The sequence below is a fragment of the Syngnathus typhle genome, linkage group LG11 (genome assembly GCF_033458585.1).
Source record: "Syngnathus typhle isolate RoL2023-S1 ecotype Sweden linkage group LG11, RoL_Styp_1.0, whole genome shotgun sequence".
NCBI classification, from domain to species: Eukaryota; Metazoa; Chordata; class Actinopteri; order Syngnathiformes; family Syngnathidae; genus Syngnathus; species Syngnathus typhle.
The window spans coordinates 14,702,882-14,724,832 of record NC_083748.1 but is presented as its reverse complement, the minus strand read 5'-3'; the positions used below and the strand labels follow the sequence as shown (position 1 = coordinate 14,724,832).

General features: G+C 38.8%; 1 protein-coding gene and 1 pseudogene across 6 annotated transcripts; both read right to left on the bottom strand.

Moving 5' to 3' along the window:
* LOC133162790 (WD repeat domain phosphoinositide-interacting protein 4-like) overlaps positions 1-9,631 on the bottom strand; it is a 165,663-nt pseudogene extending 156,032 nt beyond the window's left edge.
* Positions 9,632-10,766: 1,135 nt separating this feature from the next.
* Positions 10,767-21,694, bottom strand: LOC133161832 (ubiquitin carboxyl-terminal hydrolase 48-like). 6 transcript variants are annotated; one of them, XM_061290497.1, is made up of 28 exons: positions 21,475-21,693; positions 20,943-21,080; positions 20,510-20,630; positions 20,291-20,432; positions 19,779-19,906; positions 19,426-19,550; positions 19,208-19,316; positions 18,431-18,564; positions 18,214-18,299; positions 17,880-18,059; positions 17,599-17,736; positions 17,083-17,232; positions 16,797-16,997; positions 16,605-16,716; positions 16,132-16,274; positions 15,970-16,044; positions 15,761-15,885; positions 15,476-15,598; positions 15,340-15,401; positions 14,763-14,873; positions 14,411-14,541; positions 13,467-13,573; positions 13,249-13,362; positions 12,901-13,083; positions 12,646-12,771; positions 12,521-12,569; positions 12,280-12,306; positions 10,767-11,248 (listed from the first exon to the last, which is right to left on the bottom strand). In XM_061290497.1, the coding sequence occupies exons 2-28, from the start codon at positions 21,074-21,076 to the stop codon at positions 11,226-11,228; spliced, it is 3,159 nt and encodes a 1,052-aa protein (XP_061146481.1). In that variant the 5' UTR covers positions 21,077-21,080; positions 21,475-21,693; the 3' UTR covers positions 10,767-11,225. The 6 variants fall into 6 exon arrangements, 5 of the variants coding, with proteins under 5 accessions (XP_061146481.1, XP_061146480.1, XP_061146479.1 ...); XM_061290496.1 differs by having other exon boundaries at positions 21,507-21,693; XR_009716137.1 differs by having other exon boundaries at positions 12,646-12,712; positions 20,943-21,694.
* Between the last annotated feature and the right edge of the window lie 257 nt (positions 21,695-21,951).

Below are 21,951 nucleotides of genomic sequence, written 5' to 3'. Positions count from 1 at the left end.
AGACGTTTAAAATAGGTTTATTTATAGATCTAAAATAGGTTGATTTATAGACCAAAAATAGACGTCTAAAATAGGTTGATTTTTAGATCTAAAATAGGTTGATATATAGACCTAAAATAGGTTGATTTATAGACCTAAAATAGTCAAAACTAAACTGTCGAGGTCGGGTCATTCAACAAAGTTTCCCAACCCTTATTGATTTGCAAAATCTTGATCTTGGCTCAATTTACTAGACGTCTAAATTAAAAACATTAAATATGATCATATTTTGGATTTTTGAAGTCTGAACAAGCCGTAAGTTGTATAAATAATGCACAGAAGTTGTTTGGGTTTAACAAGCATATTGATCCGTACATGTGAATTGGTTATTCCTGTACCACTGATAAAGATAGAATTAAGTTGATTTTCAGACCAAAAGTAGACGTTTAAAAAAGGTTGATTTTTAAACCAAAAATTGACTAAACAAGGTTGATTTTTAAACCAAAAATAGCTGTATTAAATAGGTTGAATTTTAAACCAAAAATAGACGTCTAAAAAAGGTTGATTTTTAAACAAAAATTAGACGTCTAAAATAGGTTGATTTTTAAATAAAAATAGACGTCTAAAATAGATTGATTTTAAAACCAAAAATAGACGTCTAAGATAGGTTGATTTTTAAACCAAAAATAGACGTCTAAAAAAGGTTGATTTTTAAACCAAAAATAGACGTCTAAAATAGGTTGATTTCTAGACCAAAAATAGATGTCTAAAAAAGGTTGATTTTTAAACCAAAAATAGAAGTCTAAAATAGGTTGATTTTTTAAACCAAAAATAGACGTCTAAAATAGGTTGATTTTTAAACCAAAAATAGACTTGTAAAAAAGGTTGATTTTTAAACCAAAACTAGACGTCTAAAATAGGTTAATTTTTAAACCAGAAATAGAAGTCTAAAATAGGTTGATTTTTAGATCTAAAATAGGTTGATATATAGACCTAAAATAGACACCTAAATTAGGTTGATTTATAGACCCTTAGGTTTATTTATAGACCTATAGTAGACGTTTAAAATAGGTTTATTTATAGATCTAAAATAGGTTGATTTATAGACCAGAAATAGACGTCTAAAATAGGTTGATTTTTAGATCTAAAATAGGTTGATATATAGACCTAAAATAGACGCCTAAATTAGGTTGATTTATAGACCCTTAGGTTGATTTATAGACCTAAAGTAGACGTTTAAAATAGGTTTATTTATAGATCTAAAATAGACGTCTAAAATAGGTTGATTTTTAGATCTAAAATAGGTTGATATATAGACCTAAAATAGACTCCTAAATTAGGTTGATTTATAGACCCTTAGGTTGATTTATAGACCTAAAGTAGACGTTTAAAATAGATCTAAAATAGGTTGATTTATAGACCAGAAATAGACGTCTAAAATAGGTTGATTTTTAGATCTAAAATAGGTTGATATATAGACCTAAAATAGACGCCTAAATTAGGTTGATTTATAGACCCTTAGGTTGATTTATAGACCTAAAGTAGACGTTTAAAATAGGTTTAATTATAGATCTCAAATAGACCAGAAATAGTCTAAAATAGGTTGATTTTTAGATCTAAAATAGGTTGATATATAGACCTAAAATAGACGATTTATAGACCAGAAATAGACGTCTAAAATAGGTTGATTTTTAGATCTAAAATAGGTTGATATATAGACCTAAAATAGACGCCTAAATTAGGTTGATTTATAGACCCTTAGGTTGATTTATAGACCTAAAGTAGACGTTTAAAATAGGTTTATTTTTAGATCTAAAATAGGTTGATATATAGACCTAAAATAGACGATTTATAGACCAGAAATAGACGTCTAAAATAGGTTGATTTTTAGATCTAAAATAGGTTGATATATAGACCTAAAATAGACGCCTAAATTAGGTTGAATTATAGACCCTTAGGTTGATTTATAGACCTAAAGTAGACGTTTAAAATAGGTTTATTTTTAGATCTAAAATAGGTTGATATATAGACCTAAAATAGACGATTTATAAACCAGAAATAGACGTCTAAAATAGGTTGATTTTTAGATCTAAAAAAGGTTGATATAGACCTAAAATAGACGCCTAGATTAGGTTGATTTATAGACCTAAAGTAGACGTTTAAAATAGATCTAAAATAGGTTGATTTATAGACCAGAAATAGACGTCTAAAATAGGTTGACTTTTAGATCTAAAATAAGTTGATATATAGACCTAAAATAGACGCCTAAATTAGGTTGATTTATAGACCCTTAGGTTGATTTATAGACCTAAAGTAGACGTTTAAAATAGGTTTAATTATAGATCTCAAATAGACCAGAAATAGACGTCTAAAATAGGTTTATTTTTAGATCTAAAATAGGTTGATATATAGACCTAAAATAGACGATTTATAGACCAGAAATAGACGTCTAAAATAGGTTGATATTTTAGATCTAAAATAGGTTGATATATAGACCTAAAATAGACGCCTAGATTAGGTTGATTTATAGACCCTTAGGTTGATTTATAGACCTAACGTAGACGTTTAAAATAGGTTTATTTATAGATCTAAAATAGGTTGATTTATAGACCAGAAATAGACGTCTAAAATAGGTTGATTTTTAGATCTAAAATAAGTTGATATATAGACCTAAAATAGACGCCTAAATTAGGTTGATTTATAGACCCTTAGGTTGATTTAGAGACCTAAAGTAGACGTTTAAAATAGATCTAAAATAGGTTGATTTATAGACGAGAAATACACGTCTAAAATAGGTTGATTTTTAGATCTAAAATAGGTTGATATATAACCTAAAATAGACGCCTAAATTAGGTTGATTTATAGACCCTTAGGTTGATTTATAGACCTAAAGTAGACGTTTAAAATAGGTTTAATTATAGACGTCTAAAATAGGTTAATTTTTTAGATCTAAAATAGGTTGATATATAGACCTAAAATAGACTCCTAGATTAGGTTGATTTATAGACCCTTAGGTTGATTTATAGACCTTAAGTAGACGTTTAAAATAGGTTTAATTATAGATCTAAAATAGACCAGAAATAGACGTCTAAAATAGGTTGATTTTTAGATCTAAAATAGGTTGATATATAGACCTAAAATAGACGATTCATAGACCAGAAAAAGACATCTAAAATAGGTTGATTTTTAGATCTAAAATAGGTTGATATATAGACCTCAAATAGACGCCTAAATTAGGTTGATTTATAGACCCTTAGGTTGATTTATAGACCTAAAGTAGACGTTTAAAATAGGTTTATTTTTTTAGATCTAAAATAGGTTGATATATAGACCTAAAACAGACGATTTATAGACCAGAAATAGACGTCTAAAATAGGTTGATTTTTAGATCTAAAATAGGTTGATATATAGACCTAAAATAGACGCCTAAATTAGGTTGATTTATAGACCCTTAGGTTGATTTATAGACCTAAAGTAGACGTTTAAAATAGGTTTATTTATAGATCTAAAATAGACCAGAAATAGACGTCTAAAATTGGTTGATTTTTAGATCTAAAATAGGTTGATACATAGACCTAAAATAGACGCCTAAATTAGGTTGATTTATAGACCCTTAGGTTGATTTATAGACCTAAAGTAGACGTTTAAAATAGATCTAAAATAGGTTGATTTATAGACCAGAAATAGACGTCTAAAATAGGTTGATTTTTAGATCTAAAATAGGTTGATATATAGACCTAAAATAGACGCCTAAATTAGGTTGATTTATAGACCCTTAGGTTGATTTATAGACCTAAGGTAGACGTTTTAAATAGGTTTATTTATAGATCTAAAATAGGCTGATTTATAGATCTAAAATAAGTTGATTTATAGACCTAAAATAGTCAAAACTAAACTGTCGAGGTAGGGTCATTCAACAAAGTTTCCCAACCCTTATTAATTTGCAAAATCTTGATCTTGGCTCAATTTACTAGACGTCTAAATTAAAAACATTAAATATGATCATATTTTGGAATTTTGAAGTCTGAACAAGCCGTAAGTTGTATAAATAATGCACAGACGTTGTTTGGGTTTAACAAGCATATTGATCCGTACATGTGAATTGGTTATTCCTGTACCACTGATAAAGATAAAATTAAGTTGATTTTCAGACCAAAAATAGACGTTTAAAAAAGGTTGATTTTTAAACCAAAAATTGAAAATAAACAAGGTTCATTTTTAAACCAAACATAGATGTATTAAATAGGTTGAATTTTAAACCAAAAATAGACGTCTAAAAAAGGTTGATTTTTAAACCAAAAATAGACGTCTAAAATAGGTTGATTTTTAAACAAAAAATAGACGTCTAAAATAGGTTGATTTTTAAACCAAAAATAGACGTCTAAAATAGGTTGATTTTTAAACCAAAAATAGACGTCTAAGAAAGGTTGATTTTTAAACCAAAAATAGACGTCTAAGAAAGGTTGATTTTTAAACCAAAAATAGACGTCTAAAAAAGGTTGATTTTTAAACCAAAAATAGACGTCTAAAATAGGTTGATTTTTAAACCAAAAATAGACGTCTAAAATAGGTTGATTTTTAAGCCAAAAATAGACATCTAAAAAAAGTTGATTTTTAAACCAAAACTTGACGTCTAAAATAGGTTAATTTTTAAACCAGAAATAGACGTCTAAAATAGGTTGATTTTTAGATCTAAAATAGGTTGATATATAGACCTAAAATAGACACCTAAATTAGGTTGATTTATAGACCCTTAGGTTGATTTATAGACCTAAAGTAGACGTTTAAATAGGTTTATTTTTAGATCTAAAATAGGTTGATTTATAGACCAGAAATAGACGTCTAAAATAGGTTGATTTTTTAGATCTAAAATAGGTTGATATATAGACCTAAAATAGACGCCTAGATTAGGTTGATTTATAGACCCTTAGGTTGATTTATAGACCTATTGTAGACGTTTAAAATAGGTTTATTTATAGATCTAAAATAGGTTGATTTATAGACCAGAAATAGACATCTAAAATAGGTTGATTTTTTAGATCTAAAATAGGTTGATATATAGACCTAAAATAGACGCCTAGATTAGGTTGATTTATAGACTCTTAGGTTGATTTATAGACCTAACGTAGACGTTTAAAATAGGTTTATTTATATATCTAAAATAGGTTGATTTATAGACCAGAAATAGACGTCTAAAATAGGTTGATTTTTAGATCTAAAATAGGTTGATATATAGACCTAAAATAGACGCCTAAATTAGGTTGATTTATAGACCCTTGGGTTGATTTATAGACCTAAAGTAGACGTTTAAAATAGGTTGATTTTTTAGATCTAAAATAGGTTGATATATAGACCTAAAATAGACGCCTAGATTAGGTTGATTTATAGACTCTTAGGTTGATTTATAGACCTAACGTAGACGTTTAAAATAGGTTTATTTATATATCTAAAATAGGTTGATTTATAGACCAGAAATAGACGTCTAAAATAGGTTGATTTTTAGATCTAAAATAGGTTGATATATAGACCTAAAATAGACGCCTAAATTAGGTTGATTTATAGACCCTTGGGTTGATTTATAGACCTAAAGTAGACGTTTAAAATAGGTTGATTTTTAGATCTAAAATAGGTTGATATATAGACCTAAAATAGACTATTTATAGACCAGAAATAGACGTCTAAAATAGGTTGATTTTTAGATCTAAAATAGGTTGATATATAGACCTAAAATAGACGCCTAAATTAGGTTGATTTATAGACCAAAAGTAGACGTTTAAAATAGGTTTATTTATAGATCTAAAATAGACCAGAAATAGACGTCTAAAATAGGTTGATTTTTAGATCTAAAATAGGTTGATATATAGACCTAAAATAGACGCCTAAATTAGGTTGATTTATAGACCCTTAGGTTGATTTATAGACCAAAAGTAGACGTTTAAAATAGGTTTATTTATAGATCTAAAATAGACCAGAAATAGACGTCTAAAATAGGTTGATTTTTAGATCTAAAATAGGTTGATATATAGACCTAAATATATATATATATATATATATAGCACCTAACCACATCAGACCTTAGCACCTAGCCTCTTAGCACCTAGCCTCTTAGCACCTAGCCTCTTAGCACCTAGCCTCTTAGCACCTAGCCTCTTAGCACCTAGCCTCTTAGCACCTAGCCTCTCGCACTTTACTTGTTTGAAAAGCAGTGGGAAGTAAGACTTATTTCATTTATTTAAAGGGAAGAAGACGTCTTTATTTAATGGGAAGAATGGATTTGCTGGGATTCCAAATTTCCAAAATGGTTGAATGAAGTAATTTCAAATGTGATTTCTGATAAATACTAGGTGTGAACACAAAAACTACTGCACAAGATGGCCAGTTTAATTGTTTGAAAAGGACTGTGCAGAAGAGAGACTTATTTCATTTATTTAATGGGAAGGAATAAGACTTATTTAGTTTGTTTAATCTATTTTTGTTCCCAGGCAAAATTGGATATGCTGCAATTGCAAATTTTAACAAAGCACAGTGCCAAATCTTGACTTGAGACCTGCTAGGACGTATTAAACGCTTAGCTAAATTGATAGAAGTTGGTCGTATGAGCGAGTGGAGTAACATGAGATCTATTCTCGTCTACACATAGCACACACAACTTTGGATATTTTGAATGAATGAGTGAGTGAATGAATCTTATTTGTTCATTTAAATGATGACTGTATAAATACTAGGTATAAACAGAAAATCTCCTGCACAAATGGCCAGTTTACTTGTTCGAAAAGGTGTGGGAACAAATAATCTATCCAATTTAAGACAAATGTAGTTACCTCTAACAATGTGTTGCTTTAGCTATTGTTGTCTGTGACTTTCCCATGAATAAAAAGGAAGGACGGACTCACCGAAGACGTCTTCGCCAACGTGCAAGCGTTGTACTTTGTATCCTTCAAACATACAGGCAACGAACACGGTGGAACCTAAAGGAATGAAAGAAAACTTTATCATTTGCCCTCAACCAACATTCGCAGATAAAACACAATGTGACGTGCGGGGTTAGGGTTAAAGGTTGAGGGAGGGGCCCTCGTTTTAAACTACTTTTTTGAAAAGGAGTGTGAATTTATTTAATGGGAAGAAGTAAGACTTATTTAGTTTATTGAATCTATTTTTGTTCCCTGGCAAAATTGCATTTGCTGCAATTGCAAATTTCAACAAAGTATGGTGCCAAATCTTAACTTGAGATCTGATAGGATGTATTAAACGCTTAGTTAAATCGATAGAGGTTGGTAATCAGAGCGAGTGGAGTAACGGTGGTTGAATGAATAAATGAATGTTGAAAGTATTTTAAATTATGACTTTGTATAAATACTAGGTATTAACAGAACATCTACTGCACAAAATGGGCAATTTACTTGTTTGAGAAGGAATGGCAAGAAGAGAAGTATGACTTATTTAATCTGTTTGTTCCCAGGCAAAATTTGATGCGCTGCATTTCCAAATGTCATCACATGATGGTGCCAGATTTTGACTTCAGCCCTGATAGGCCATATTAAACACTTAGTTGAATTGATAGAAGTTGGTAATAAGACAGAGTGGAGTAACATGAATGTTCTGAATTAGACATAGTTTGAATATGCTTTTGAATATTTTTAGGTAAACAGTTTAGCTTCACTTTGAGCATCATTTGAGCAGTCTGATAATCAACCAAATCTTTGAATTGAAGAATTTGGGATTTAAGAAATAGCTTGTTATCATGTTCAAGGTAATCAGATTTGTTTACAATTCTAATGGCCTTCTTTTCAAAACTATTCTGGATTACTACTTTGGATCTTTCTTGAATGGATGAATGAATGTTGAAAGTAATTTAAATTATGACTGTGTAAATACTAGGTATTAAAAGAACATCAACTGCGCAAAATGGGCAATTTACTTGTTTGAGAAAGACTGGCAAGAAGAGAAGATTTATTTAATCTGTTTGTTCCCAGGCAAAATTGGATGTGCTGCAATTCCATATTTCACCACATGATGGTGCCAATTTTTGACTTCAGCCCTGATAGGCCATATTAAACACTTAGTTGAATTGATAGAAGTTTTTTGAATATTTTTTGGGTAAACAGTTTAGCTTCGCTTTGAGCATCATTTGAGCAGTCTGATAATCGACCAAATCTTTGAATTGAAGAATTTGGGATTTAAGAAATAGCTTGTTATATATTCAGGGTAACCAGATTTGTATATAATTATAATGGCCTTCTTTTGAAAACTATTCTGAATTACAATTTTGGATCTTTTCTTGTATTACTTTGCAACAATATACTCGGTGACAGATTACACAGTATAATCACGTGTTAATTTGAGAGTGCCCACACTCAGTTTACTTATGGTTATGTGTTACATTAATTACTGTTAGACATGAAATAGTGTTGAACATAAATGGAGGAAGAAAGGGGTACTCACGGTTGTGATCAATGAAGCAAGCCTCCAATTGATTTGTATAGTCATTCTTCTTACATTCTTCTTCTTCTTCTTACAGTGGAAAACATACAGCAAACAACGTTGAACCTAATGGAATGAAATTAAACGTTAACATTTAACCTCAACCAACATACGCAGATACAACGCAACTACGTTTCAGATAGGGTTAGCTACTCAGCTACACATTGCTATTACACTGGACGCTAGCTACATCGACAACTTTAGTCAAACTACACAAAAGTAAATCTCTTTAAACACTACGGCCATCTGCTCCTGGTTCGGCCCTCCGATCCAAATTTAGAACCCGGTTCGGCCGGCGAGTCAAAAAGTTTGCCCACCCCTGCTCTAGACGGTCCAGTTGCAAGCAGAAATTAAAGATATTTCTGTTGACAATCGCCGAGTTTGTATTCGCGCCCACGAATTATAATCTCGGCGGGAGTAGCGCCAATTGAAGTCACATCGGCGTCACATGACTGCAACGTAATATTATCTAAAACGGTAAATTAGAGTTAAATAAAGTTCACTTTTTTATTCAACGCGATCATTTACAACCGTTGACCAGGGAGAATCGTCGAAATTCGGCCTCTGTGGTAGGCCGCAGACGCAGAGTTCGACGTAGCCGGCGCACTCACTCGCTTTTCAGGGCAACAAAAGTACTTATTTTTAAAAACAATGAGTTGTATTTACCGTGTACGCTCTAGACGGTCCAGTTGCAAGCAGGAAATAAAAATATTTCTCTTGTTAGTCGTCGCTGCGTCGCGTTTCTCGGCATTGTCGCCTTCCTACGTCCAGTTGCAAGCCGCGTCCTCGGATTTGAATTTTGGCGGAAGCTCCACCCACCGACGTCACGTCCGCGTCACATGATTGCGGCGTAATGTTATCTAAAACGGTAAATTAGAGTTAAATAAAGTTCTCTTTTTTAATCAACGCGATCATTTACAACCGTTGACCAGGGAGAATCGTCGAAATTCGGCGTCTGTGGCAGGCAGCAGACGCCGAGTTCGACGCCGAGTTCGACGTCCCCCCCCCCCCAACCGCCACACTCACTCGCTTTTCAGGGCAACAAAAGTACTTCTTTTTAAAAACAATGAGTTGTATTTACCGTGTACGCTCTAGACGGTCCAGTTGCAAGCAGGAAATACAAATATTTCTCTTGTTAGTCGTCGCTGTGTCGCGTTTCTCGGCATTACCGCCTTCCTACTAGGGATGGGCGGATCGATACCAAAATATCGATATATCGATCCAGGCTGCTCGTTTTTGAGTATCGATATCCCTAGCTAAAATATCGATACTTACAATTATTTAATTATATTTTTCCTCATTTTTTTCTGCTCCAATTTGACGACTTGCACTCATGCTAGCACTACTTTTCCTTCCGCCTGCTGCACCGGCGTGTCCTGCTCTGCTCTGCTCCCGCCCCCTTTTCTCACAAGCCAAGCCCTCCTCCTCCTAATGTCTAAAAAGGTTAATAATTCATGTACATGACGTAATACTTTTTTCTACAAAATTCAATAGATGACTCTCCAAGAGCAAGAATGCCACTGCATTTAAATTGTTTTTTTGGCGGGAAATTACACTTCCGGTATCGATATCGGATCGAATATCGGGTATTTTGGGTAGGAAATACTTGGTATCGGATCGATTCCAAAATCATTGGTATCGCCCATCCCTACTTCCTACGGCCTGTTGGGAGCCGCGTCCTCCGATTAGAATTTGGCGGAAGCTCCGCCCATCGACGTCACGTCCGCGTCACATGACTGCGGCGTAATATTATCTAAAACGGTAAATTAGAGTTAAATAAAGTTCTCTTTTTTAATCAACGCGATCATTTACAACCGTTGACCAGGGAGAATCGTCGAAATTCGGCGTCTGTGGCTGGCAGCAGACGCCGAGTTCGACGTCACGTGACTGTGACGCGGCAGACGTCATATAGCAACCGCTGTTTTCTTTGCTATGCTTACAAATGTTACACATTGACATAATGGCGCACTGGTTAGCATGCCCACCTCCTAACTTTGATGTTGCGGGTTCGACGCCCGTGTCAGTACTTTTTTTTTCTCCCTTGTCTGTATGTATATCCCTGAATACTATTTTTATTATCATCTTCTTAAGGATATCTTATCTCAGGGTTTATTCAGGCCAGAAAAGTATTTTAGTCCACTTGTTTGGTCCGGACCAAAAGCGCTGTTCTATTTAGTAAACTAGACCACACCACACACCTTCTTTGAGCTCGTTTTGATTTATTAAATATGCTCATCATTATGACTTTTACCGTAAAATGCCAATCACTTAAAAAATAATTGAGTAAAAAGCGTGTATGAGTAGAATAATTTGAAAAATAACTTTATTGTCAATAAGAAAAAACAGTGAAAATAACAGTACACATCACTGTTTGCATACAGATTCAAACGTTCAACCAATAGAGTTTGCGTTGCTAACATTTCTGTAGTAAATAATTGCTATACATACGGTGAGGTAACAATCATACATAATGTGCATTCACGTAACACACCTTGATCATCTCAAGTGAGAATATGAGTTTCCACACCTTGGAACAGAACACTGTCATGTATTCCATAATTTAAAATGAAGAAAAAACAAACAAAAGGGGCGCATATCCACTTAACTTGACTTAAGTAGGAAAAAAGTAGGCTTTGAGCATTGTCATTGTCACCATTTAACAATGGCTATTGGGGGAGGTGGGGGGGGATTAAAGCACTTAACAACACTTGATAAGTTCCGGCCTTTCTTGTCCAAGTCAAATACGGCTACAGCCCAGAATGTCTTCAATGACCAAGAAGCCCAGTGCCTGCGCATAAAATCAAACGAATCAACACACACATCGACTTTGTTACATGACAAGCACCAATGCACGTAAAGAAGATGACATTCAGAGATGATTGTTAGGGTTGATAGACTAGTTTCATCATATGCTTATGTTGGAATGTAACCTGTAATAATGAATCAAACGTGTCCTGTCTTAACGAAAGTAGTAGAACAAAGTGCTAAGATCTTTTGCACTGATTGACCAGCTGCAGAGGAAGCAAAGTCAAAGTCAAAGTCTGCTTTATTGTCAACGTCTTCACATGCCGAGACACACAAAGAGATTGAAATGACGTTTTCTCTATCCCGCGGTGACAAGAGATATTACACGATAGACATACAAGTAAACGACGCAATATAAAAAACAAGAAGGCACAAACAATAAATAATAAGAGTAATAATAAATAATAAATAAACAGATAACACAACAGATAAGAGCCAGTGTGCATACAGACAGTAAAAGTACAGGACGCTACGCAGAACGGGGAAGCGAGTTCAGGATCCTAACAGCCTGGAGTATGAAGCTGTGTTTGAGAGTCTGGTGGTGCGGGAGGGAGCGCAGGCTTCTGTACCTCTTCCCAGAGGGCAGAAGCTCGAACAAAGAGTGAGCGGGGTGACTCACATCACTCACAACCGTGGTCGCCTTGCGGGTGAGATGGGAGGTGTAAATGTCCTTCAAGGAGGGGAGCGAAGCACCAATAATCTTACCAGCCGTGTAAGTTGTCAATCAAAGTTGTTCTGTTTACACAACGTCGCAAAACACCCCTGCTATGCTTTGACCGGAAGCCAGGGGCTTCAACCCCATCCTGTCCACTTTCACCCCCAGCCTGTTTCTCTCAATAAAAATGCTCTTGCAAAAGGCCTGAGTCAGACCTCATTCCATCATCGCTGTATGCACAGCGACGAATGGCTCTCCACTTGCAAGTGCTTAAAAGGGCATACTGTCTCCCGTGTGGTTCTTGCAAAATAGGTTAGAGTGAGGACCACTCTAACAATGATGTCAATAATGCTGCTTACCTTTAAACCCCTCTTCTGGCATTGCCGCTATAAATGAGGTGGTGAAAAACAATGGTAGAAAACATACGTTACTTCTCTGATCATTAGAACTATACTAGAGGAACAGTAAATCAGAAAAGCTCTTGTCATTATTGTACTGTCAATTGTAAGGCGGGAGGGCAATTATTTGCAAATTGACACTATTCATGGGTTAGCCTGGTGCCTAACCACTCACAGTATTTCGAATCCAAATGAGTCTCACCTTGATAGACGTCATCCAGGGCTGCATAGTCAGCTATTGGCTCATCAGCCTGAGATAACAAGAGTCATGTGAAGAACACCAACAAAAGAGAGATTGAATGCTAAAAGCAGGAGCTAGTGACTTACCTTTAGAGAGACGACACTCTCTGGGATGATACCCAAACTGCCCAATGTGGCCGAGTCGTTTGTCAGACTTTTCCCATCAATGGAGAGGTTTTGGTCAAACGGCGCCACCGAGAAAGCATGCATAATCTAGTTTTGCGACGAGAGCAAATTCAAACCCAGATTGAGTTGGAAAATGATTGAGCCAAAGGTTTATGACGGTGGAACCAAATAGGACACCTGAGGATAACTTCAAACGCTTGTTTCGGGTGGCCTTACCTGAATTTTCAGCTCTTTGAGGGTCTGATTTGCAGACACAATGAGGGCTTTTTCGCCTCGGAGTTTCCGGTGCCGAGTGCTTCTCCTGATTCCGCCCAGCTTAGTTGCGTTGCTTTCTGGAGAAGCCACTCCCTCTGGGATGCTGCTCTCGCTTAGTTTAAGTCGCTTTGCACCATCTTCTGACTGGTGAAATAAGACTGAATATTACAAGTTTTACTTCTACAAATACAGTGCACCCTTGCCAAATTCTTCTTCTGAGTAGTCAAATGTGAATTATGATCTTCTCAGTACAGATATGAGCAGAATTAATATTGCCACCAATAAGCTACATTTTCTTGACTTATTTACCTGGCTGAAGTCTGGATCTCTCTCACCAGCTACCTTTGGTTGCTCCTCCTTCTCCTCCTCCGCCTCCGCCTCGGAGCTGCTGGCGTTCCTCTCTGGAATAGCTTCTTTCATCATCTATTCACAACGGAACGTCAGATGCCATTTACATGTTGAGTCACGTGCACGTCTACAGTAGCGCCAGCTTTCGACTCGTCGGGCACCGAGTTGATTTGTCATACCCTTTTGTCTTCTGCGATTTTGCGGATGTAAATTGTGGCTTGGGTGTACTCTCGGAGGTCCTTCTGTTGCTGGAAAAGGAAGCCCTCTCTGCACTCCCAGCAGAGATCTGAATACATGACCACACACATCATGACCAAAACAAAAACAATAATCACAGATCCCATTAGAAGCTTGGATTAAAAAGTGGTCGAGGCCTTGCTGGCTAAAGGCAGCAACAATATCAAATTTGGTCGATATCTGTTGTCCCTATTTTAGTGTCTAATCTTGTATTTGCCAAAATACCCCCCCCCTTCTCTCTCTCTCTCTCTCTCTCTGATTATAGCTTGCCAATGGATGGAAATCGTTTTCTTTCCCACTTTGTGACTTTAATGAGGCGCCGTATGAGAGAAATAGTCCACTGCCTGCCAGGCGGATCATGCGGCAATGGCGTTGAGTTTGCTGTTGGAAATCTCAATGCAACGTGTTAGAATTTCCAAATAATATATATACCATTTCTATTTTGCGCATCTTCATTTATTGCGGGTGGTTCTGGAACGCATCTCCCGCAATAAAGGAGGGATCACTGTACCCTGGCTAGCGCCCAAAGGCTGCTGGGATAGGCTCCAGCACCCCTGCTGAGGATAAGCTAGATGATGAATGAAAAAAAGTCAACTAGTATGATGTAAGGGCACAACAATTAGTAGCCATTCTATAGATTTAGTAACCCATAATAGATCAGAATTCCTCCTGGCCTACCTCTTTTTAATCGGTTGCTATCTTACCAGTTTGTTTGTTTTTTATAGTTTTTATTCTTTAAATCATGTTCGAAATAAAGATTCATTCATTCATTCATCTTTTAGTGGAGCATAAGTAACATACATGTTGCAAATGTGTTGCAATAGGTGCATTTGAAGATGTTCTGTGAAGTGAAACATGCCAAAAAGGGTGACTTTTGCACTCTAACCGGGCTGAGTAGTATATTTGGCGGTGGGACCCGAGGGCGTCGTCTGTTTGAAGCAGCGGATGGAGATGGGCTGGTCCACCATGAAGAGTTTGCTGATGACCTCCCATTCACTGGGCCAAAGCAGAGCAATGCTGTGACAAAGCAAACAGTATCAAGCCACATTCGGGTTATTCATGACCATCTTGTTTCAAAGTAAGCAGTCTCCACACAAAGCTGAAATTTTACTTTCATCCATTTGTTTTTTCGGGTCATGTTTGCTCCCAACTGGAACGTGGTCTTTTAAGAGTTACACGGTGGATGGAGTAAAACAATTAAAAATGGGGAGAGCAAAAGGAAATAATAAAATACTCACTGCTGTGCATCGCCGTTGATTAGGGAGTCATAGGTGAACATGAAGCCCCCATGCGGACATACCAGGAGGCTGTTGCCCACGCTGGACACTGGGGACGATTTGGTGGGTCTCCTAGCAGTAGGGAGGGAGGGAGGGAGGGAGGGAGGGAGGGAGGGAGGGAGGGAGGGAGGGAGGGAGGGAGGGAGGGAGGGAGGGAGGGAGGGATGGAGGGAGGGATGGACGGTGGGAGGGTGGGAGGAAGCAAGGAAGGAAAGAAGCAAGCAAGCAAGCAAGCAAGCAAGCAAGCAAGCAAGCAAGCAAGCAAGGAAGGAAGGAAGGAAGGAAGGAAGGAAGGAAGGAAGGAAGGAAGGAAGGAAGGAAGGAAGGAAGGAAGGAAGGAAGGAAGGAAGGAAGGAAGGGAGGGAGGTTGGGAGGGAGGGAGGGAGGGAGCAAACAAGGAAGCAAGGAAGTAAGCAAGCAAGGAAGGAAGGAGCATTTAAAACAAGCAACGACAGTCGCCCAGTACAATATTTCATTTTAGAGCATCGTGAAGGACAAAACACTTGTGCAGCCTGGTTGACAACCCTTAAAGACCTACCTGATAAATTTTCTCCACTCGTCCACGAAAAACAGAGGAACAATGTAGAGGATGTCTGTGTCCTGGGAATTGAGAGAACAAAGGATTTAGTCATCGAGTCCAGCACACACTGTCAGTGTGCCACTGACGTTGTTACCTGAGGCCACTTGGTGAGGGTTGGCCGGTTCTTCTCATGGAAGAGGTTGAGTAGCTGGTTCTTCTGGTCCAGAGCCATCATTTTACTCACAGCTTCATTGTCCTTTTCTTCCTGCTCCAGTGTCTAGACACAAAAGCAGGAAAGGTTTGACACAAGGAGGGCTGTCACTTGGTAGTGAGTAAGTAAGCGCAACATTAAGAAACGTGGAAAACGTCTCCTCCGTTCATTCGGCTATCAAAACTGTACATACAAACATACAAGAACTCATCAGCAGTTTCCACTTACCAGACACTGCGGACAGGGACTTTGGTCTTGGGTATATTCAAGGGCTTTGGGGAAGTATGCTCGAAGCTTGTTCCAAACTTCAGAAGATACAAGCTTGCGTTCAGTGTCCACAATACCCAGACCTCCTTGATGCAAGCGAAAACCATTGGCATTTATTAAGTCACATGACAGAAAGTGGGAATTCATACATACATACATGGTGAACATACCATGACTGCAGACAATGTCGTCATTAAATGTCTTCATCTCCTCCTCGTTGCCCTCGGAGACCTCAGGGCTGCAATCTACAAGCCGTTTAGAACAAGTCCAATCCCAATAGGCTCGTTCTTTGATGTAATGAAATGATCCATTTAGTTCCAAACGTTTCCTACCTTGGCTGTTGTTGCCATGTGGTCCATTGCCATTGCTCTGACCATTGCTTGGTTGGCTTTCATGTTCATCCTTCTCCAGTTGCTCCAGAGCCAACTGCCTCCAACTGCGCAGGGAGGCTTTGCCCACCCAGAAACCTTCTCCGCTGACAGACAAAAATGTTCACGTCAAAGTGCTGACAGACCAAAAAAGGATGTCTCGCCAGAAGGGCTGGATTTCAGACGTTTTGCCAAAGTGCTATTTTCTAGTGATAAAGACCCAATGATTGTCACACGCACACACATCTGGGTGTGGTGAAATTTGTCCTCTGCATTTAACCCATCCCCGAGGGGAGCGGTAAGCAGCAGCGGTGCCGTGCCCGGGAATCATTTGGTGATCTAAGCCCCCAATTCCAACCCTGAATAATAATAATAATAATAATATTAATGAGTCGGGCCCTTAAATAACCAAATGAAAATCTTATGTACATGATCACCTGATTGTACGTTTGACCAGATTGGACACTTCCTTGTAGTCCTCATTGAGTTGATTCTTCAGACGCAGCACCCTGCATCGCTGTTGCACACACTCTCGGCACAGAGTAGAGCCTGCCGTTGAGGAGGTACACATTTATCGCGCAAACGGCTTCACCGCACCGATCGGGTTTGTCCAGTCCCACCGATCCTACCGTCCAGCCTCGGCCCCCCGCCGTAGCGTTCGTACAGGACCCGCCCGGCTGTCTGAGAAACTCTCTTGGCGTCTCCCACTTTGTCTGGATGCAGTTTGCCATGAGAACACAGGAAATGAGAGTTGTCAATTTTCTTGGTGGCAGTCGAGTCATCCAACCACTTCTTCAACCAATCCAGAGGTATAAACTCGTAAGGCTCTCCTGTAGAAAAGGACAAGAGAACGTTTGGTCCACGTCTAGCAAACGATAATTCTCGGCGGGTCAAGGGAATACGTCGTCGACTGACCGTCCGGAGCGGGTAACAGCTCGTACAGCTCCCTGACTTCTTCGTGCTTGGCTTTGCCCTTGTCCACACTCTGTTTCCTCATGGCTGACATTTCACTGCACCATTCTTCAAATTTGTGGTTGTCTTGGTCCACGAGCCTCTGAAGGAACTCTTGAGTGGGGAAAAAGAGGCAAACAAAGCTCAAAGATAAGACGAGCCAGCCAGCCAAGACAGACATTGACAGCAAGTTTAGGACTACTGTCCAGGTCAGACTCCCTAAGCCAAACGTAATGTGTGGTGGCCAATTTGAACTTTTGCAACAGTGCCGTTGCTTACTTCTTTGTGTCACACGTTCACGTTTTCATCCATCCATTTTCTGTACCGCTTTTCCCCTCGTGGGCATCTTCAGTACACTTTTTTTAAATGATTATCGATCAGGAGTAGCAAAGCAGTCATTGTGTGTCATTGAGCAGACTGTTTTCTCATTCATTGATGTAAAAAACAAAAACAAACGAAAAAAAAAAAAATCGAGCCCACCGGGAACTTCAACTACAGTCGTGGAGGGATCTACGGGCTCCTCTTCCTGGATCTTGTACACCAACATGTAGGCATTTCGGGAGCAGTGGTAGCCTTTACTGCACTTGGGTTTCCGTGTCTGAGACTTTAGCGCTTCAGCTGAGACCAAAGAGAAAGTGGCAAATACGTTATGACTGCTTTTCTTTTTTTTTCAAACCGAAATGGAAAAGTGAGACATTAAAGCAAAATAGGCTCCTGCTCGGTCGGGAACTACAACGACGGATCCCGGTGGCGCCGCTTACCGATATCATCCTCCGTACCCAATTGCAGCTTCTTGCCTTCCATCCTTTCAATTTCTTCATCATTGAATTTGTACCAGTCACTGGTACGAGCATCTTTCACATGAGCGATATAATGTCCCGAGTAGGCGCTGATGCCACGATGGATCAGCACTGCGCTCAGTTCATACACACACTTCTGATCTACAAAGGGAACCACAACACACAGTTTGCTGCTTCAGTATTTGGACATGGAAAATGGACTTGCAATTGAGGCTCAGCAAAATGCCACTTCATTTATCCTTTTGCAGCAGAAGAGGGTATGAGTGTTTGTCGTAGAAAGTAAAACTGCTGATACCTTTTGTAACTTCAAAAAATGGCGCCATGTCGAGTTGCTCGGGGAAACTGATGTAGGTGTTGAGTTTCTTCTTATGGCCTGTTTGTCTAGAGATTACATCACAGAAGCATCGTTATTGGCTGCAATTTGGAATATAGACATTGTCGACGCTGAATCATCTCAAATATTCTCCAACATCTGAGCTTTAAATAAATGTAAAAGATGAGCTCGGACAAACCTGTCAAAGACAAAGCGCATGAGTTGCAGGTTGAGGGTGGGCGGGAGACTGTGCAGTCTGATCCGCCGGGTCGCGCTCTGTTTACTTTGACAGGTTTCACAAAAGTAGCGGTTGTCTCCATCTAGTTTCTCATCCTGAAAAGTGCAGACAAGCAAAGCATACGTGTCGTTTGATAGAAATATCACAAGAGGGGAGAAGCTGGATGATTGCAATATGTTATGTATATAGAACTACATATGCTGTCGATGTATCCAAAGTCTTGTTTTTTTTTAGAAAGGCCTGTTTTTAGGCAGCCGAAGGAGTCCTTTGTTAAGTTCATTTAGTTCAGGCGTGTTTTGGGGCAGCCGAAAGGGCTCCGTTTGCTCCACCCAAATCTGTTGGCACTGTATTAAAAGAGACGCAATACGCAGGCGACAATATCAGGAGGATTGGGTAAGTCATTATGATGCCATGTGAAATGGATGAATACAGCCATTTGTTCTACTCCTGGATTAGAATCGAAAAACATCCTTACCATCACTGTAATAAAGCAGTCATAAAGATCAAACGGCCCGACTTGTTATTATTTAACGGCAGCCCAACTTGTTATTATCTACCGCCTTGAAATTGGTCACAGAAATTCTTCAGATGACTTGCGCTAAGGTTTACGCGCTCGTCGTTTAGCTTCCTACGGTGCATTTAAAAAAAAAAATAATTTGTGACAATCGGGTCCATGACCAGAGAGCCCATTTACGGAACTCCTTCTATTGTGAACGGGTTACTCTGACCTTAACCCACCTTCAGAAACTCTGTAACACATTCTGTAAGGTTCTTGTGGCCTTGAATGTTCAATTCCAGTTCGTAGAATCGGGAGGGCAGCGCAGACGATCGTCCACATTGGTCACAGCTAGAAAACAAGTCAGTGAGTGCATCAAATCTTCATTTGTTAATGGGAATAAATGCATTTTTTGGGGGTGGTGGTCTTGAAGTGACATTTGGGCAGTTGATTTGCTTACACAGTTACATAAGAGAACTGTCCACAGAATTGCTGCTGAATGACATTTTGCAAGGTTGGGTTCTTCTGCTTGGACAACGTGTCCTCCAACAATGACAAGAAGAGCTTTGAAAACTCTTGGGCATCCTGAGAAAGAAAAAAAAAAAGAGAGAAAGAGAAAGAGAAAGAGAGAGAGAGAGAGAGAGAGAGAGAGAGAGAGAGAGAGAGAGAGAGAGAGAGAGAGAGAGAGAGAGAGAGAGAGAGAGAGAGAGAGAGAGAGAGAGAGAGAGAGAGAGAGAGAGAGAGAGAGAGAGAGAAGGACTTTAGTGGTTTGCTTTGTGGAGTCTTGACTGACTGGGTTTCAGAGGCTCTTACTTGCTGCTGCCCAGTGTCTAGGCCAAGAGCTTTAACCAGCCCCGAAGGATCAATGTATTTTCTGTTGCTGTTCTGTAGTAGTGCAAACAAATACTGTAGATGCTCACAAATGGACTGAGGCTCATAATCTGAAAGACACAATCGTATGTCAAAGTAGTGTGCGTGGTATTCTACTGCAATACATCCGTGAATACTGCAATACATCCATCAGCTATGATGGCAAGAAGTGGTTTGGGTTATAAACTCCATGAATGAAATTTTGAGTTAGGGGTTGAGTGATAGCGCTGATAGTTTGATACATGCTGTGGTAGATAAACACAAACAATCAAACAAACAAACAAACAAACAAACAAACAAACAAACCAGTGTGGCACACATTTGAAAGCAGCTCAATTTATTCTTGTACCTGTGTTCCTGTGCACGGGAATTGTCGCACTGATAGAGGCTTTTTTGTAACTCAAAGTTAAGGCAATGTGGCACACATTTTAAAGCAGCTCAATTTATTCTTGTACCTGACTCTATGTTGTGCTCCTGTGCACGGGAATTGTAGCACTGATAGAGGCTTTTTCTTAACTCAAGGTTATGGAACCACACTTGTAGGAAGGTGTTGACGTAACACGTGGCTCCCAGGTTGGTCAAACCAACAAACGTATTCTGTAAGAGAGACACACAAACAAAGACACATTATTCAAAGCACTGTGCACAGTCATTGAACTGACCAACTATTGTACCTTATCTCTACGTTCTGAATTTGGGTCATCGATATTGTGGAATGCGTTTTCATCAATCTCCCCAAGCCACGTCTGTTCACCAATGCCAACAAGACAGTTAGGGTTCCCTTTGCAGTTTCTCCTGAAAAGTCATGACATCGAAACCCTTGTTCAAATACCGATTGCATACGCAGGCTAACAATGTGCATACACCGTATGACAGCGTCCATACAAGTCACAGTTTCAGATGGACTTCTTCTGGCTAAATGTGAACTTGATTGATGTCATTTGGCGGTATGTCGCAATACAGAGTGGCTGCCTCGTCCGACAAATAAAGAGTCCAGGCATCATGTGGGTGACAATGCCACATCAAAGAAAGTCAACTCGCGGGTGATGCCAATGGCAACCTGCTATTCATTCAACGTTATCGATGACATTTGGGCGACATACGTACCTGCAGGTTCCTCTCTGGCAGACAGGAAGACTGACGCGGTACGCCAGCTCGATATGCTCTTGACTGATCTCTTCAGGTTTTACCGATGTCACCCAACGCCAAGCCGCTTTCTCCAACTGTAAGCGTGGTGCCATAGTCCTGGGGTTTAAAGTGGAACACATAAAAAGAATAAAGAAAAGTGCACGCCAACTCAATGCAATGCCATGAGAATGATGACACTTCGCGATCAAACGTTAACGCAGTAATGCGTAATCACTCCGGAAGCAGCCTAGCACCGACAGCTAAGGGGCGCTACCCGGTTTAGCCAACGAAAGGACATGAGCAACATTGAACTCCCCACGTCGCATCGGATAGACATAAACACACACAGTAAATGGCAAAGTTGCTGGATAGCCAAAGAACTGCACTGCGTATCGACTAGTTTGGGCTCGTTAACTTGCTAAACGTAGCATAGCGCAAGCCAACCTTGTTTGCATTGCATTTAGGTCTATTGAACGCTAACGATTTTTGAGAAGGGCAGCTCATATCGAACCTTGCGTCACCAATTGGTTCGTGTCACTTTACATTTTATTGAATTTTATTTCAGATTTAGCGTCCTTGTGTTCGTAGAGATGGTCACTGAGCTAGCTAAAATTGTGCACGGCGTCAATAAATGACGTAGTAACAGCCCTGGAAGAGGAAGCTGCTGCTGCTGCTGCTGCTGCTGCTACAGTTCTTCTTCTTCTTCGTCGTCGTCGTCGTCTTCCTCTCGGTGTTCAAATGCCCTTCGCCGACTGGAATGGTATAATAGCGTCACCTATGGTTCGCCAACAGTTTGCATTTCTTTTTTACTGCGCTTTTATTTTTAGAATTGAAACCATTTTATTTTCAGCTTTTTCATGTAATTATTGTAAATACTGATCACGAATATAGTGTCCACGGTCCGTGTACCCTAGGTTCATCAAAGTTTTTTTCTGAAAGAAACAATAATTTAAAGAAACGATACTAGAGTGCTTCAACGCAACCTGTC

Coding starts and splice junctions, on each gene's coding strand:
- LOC133161832 (XM_061290494.1), bottom strand. CDS start 21,103: ATGTGTTCCACTTTAAACCCCAGGACTATGGCACCACGCTTACAGTTG. Junction 20,433..20,509: donor ATTCAGAACGTAGAGATAAG/GTACAATAGTTG, acceptor TCTCTCTTACAG/AATACGTTTGTTGGTTTGAC. Junction 19,551..19,778: donor TAGACACTGGGCAGCAGCAA/GTAAGAGCCTCT, acceptor TTTCTTTCTCAG/GATGCCCAAGAGTTTTCAAA.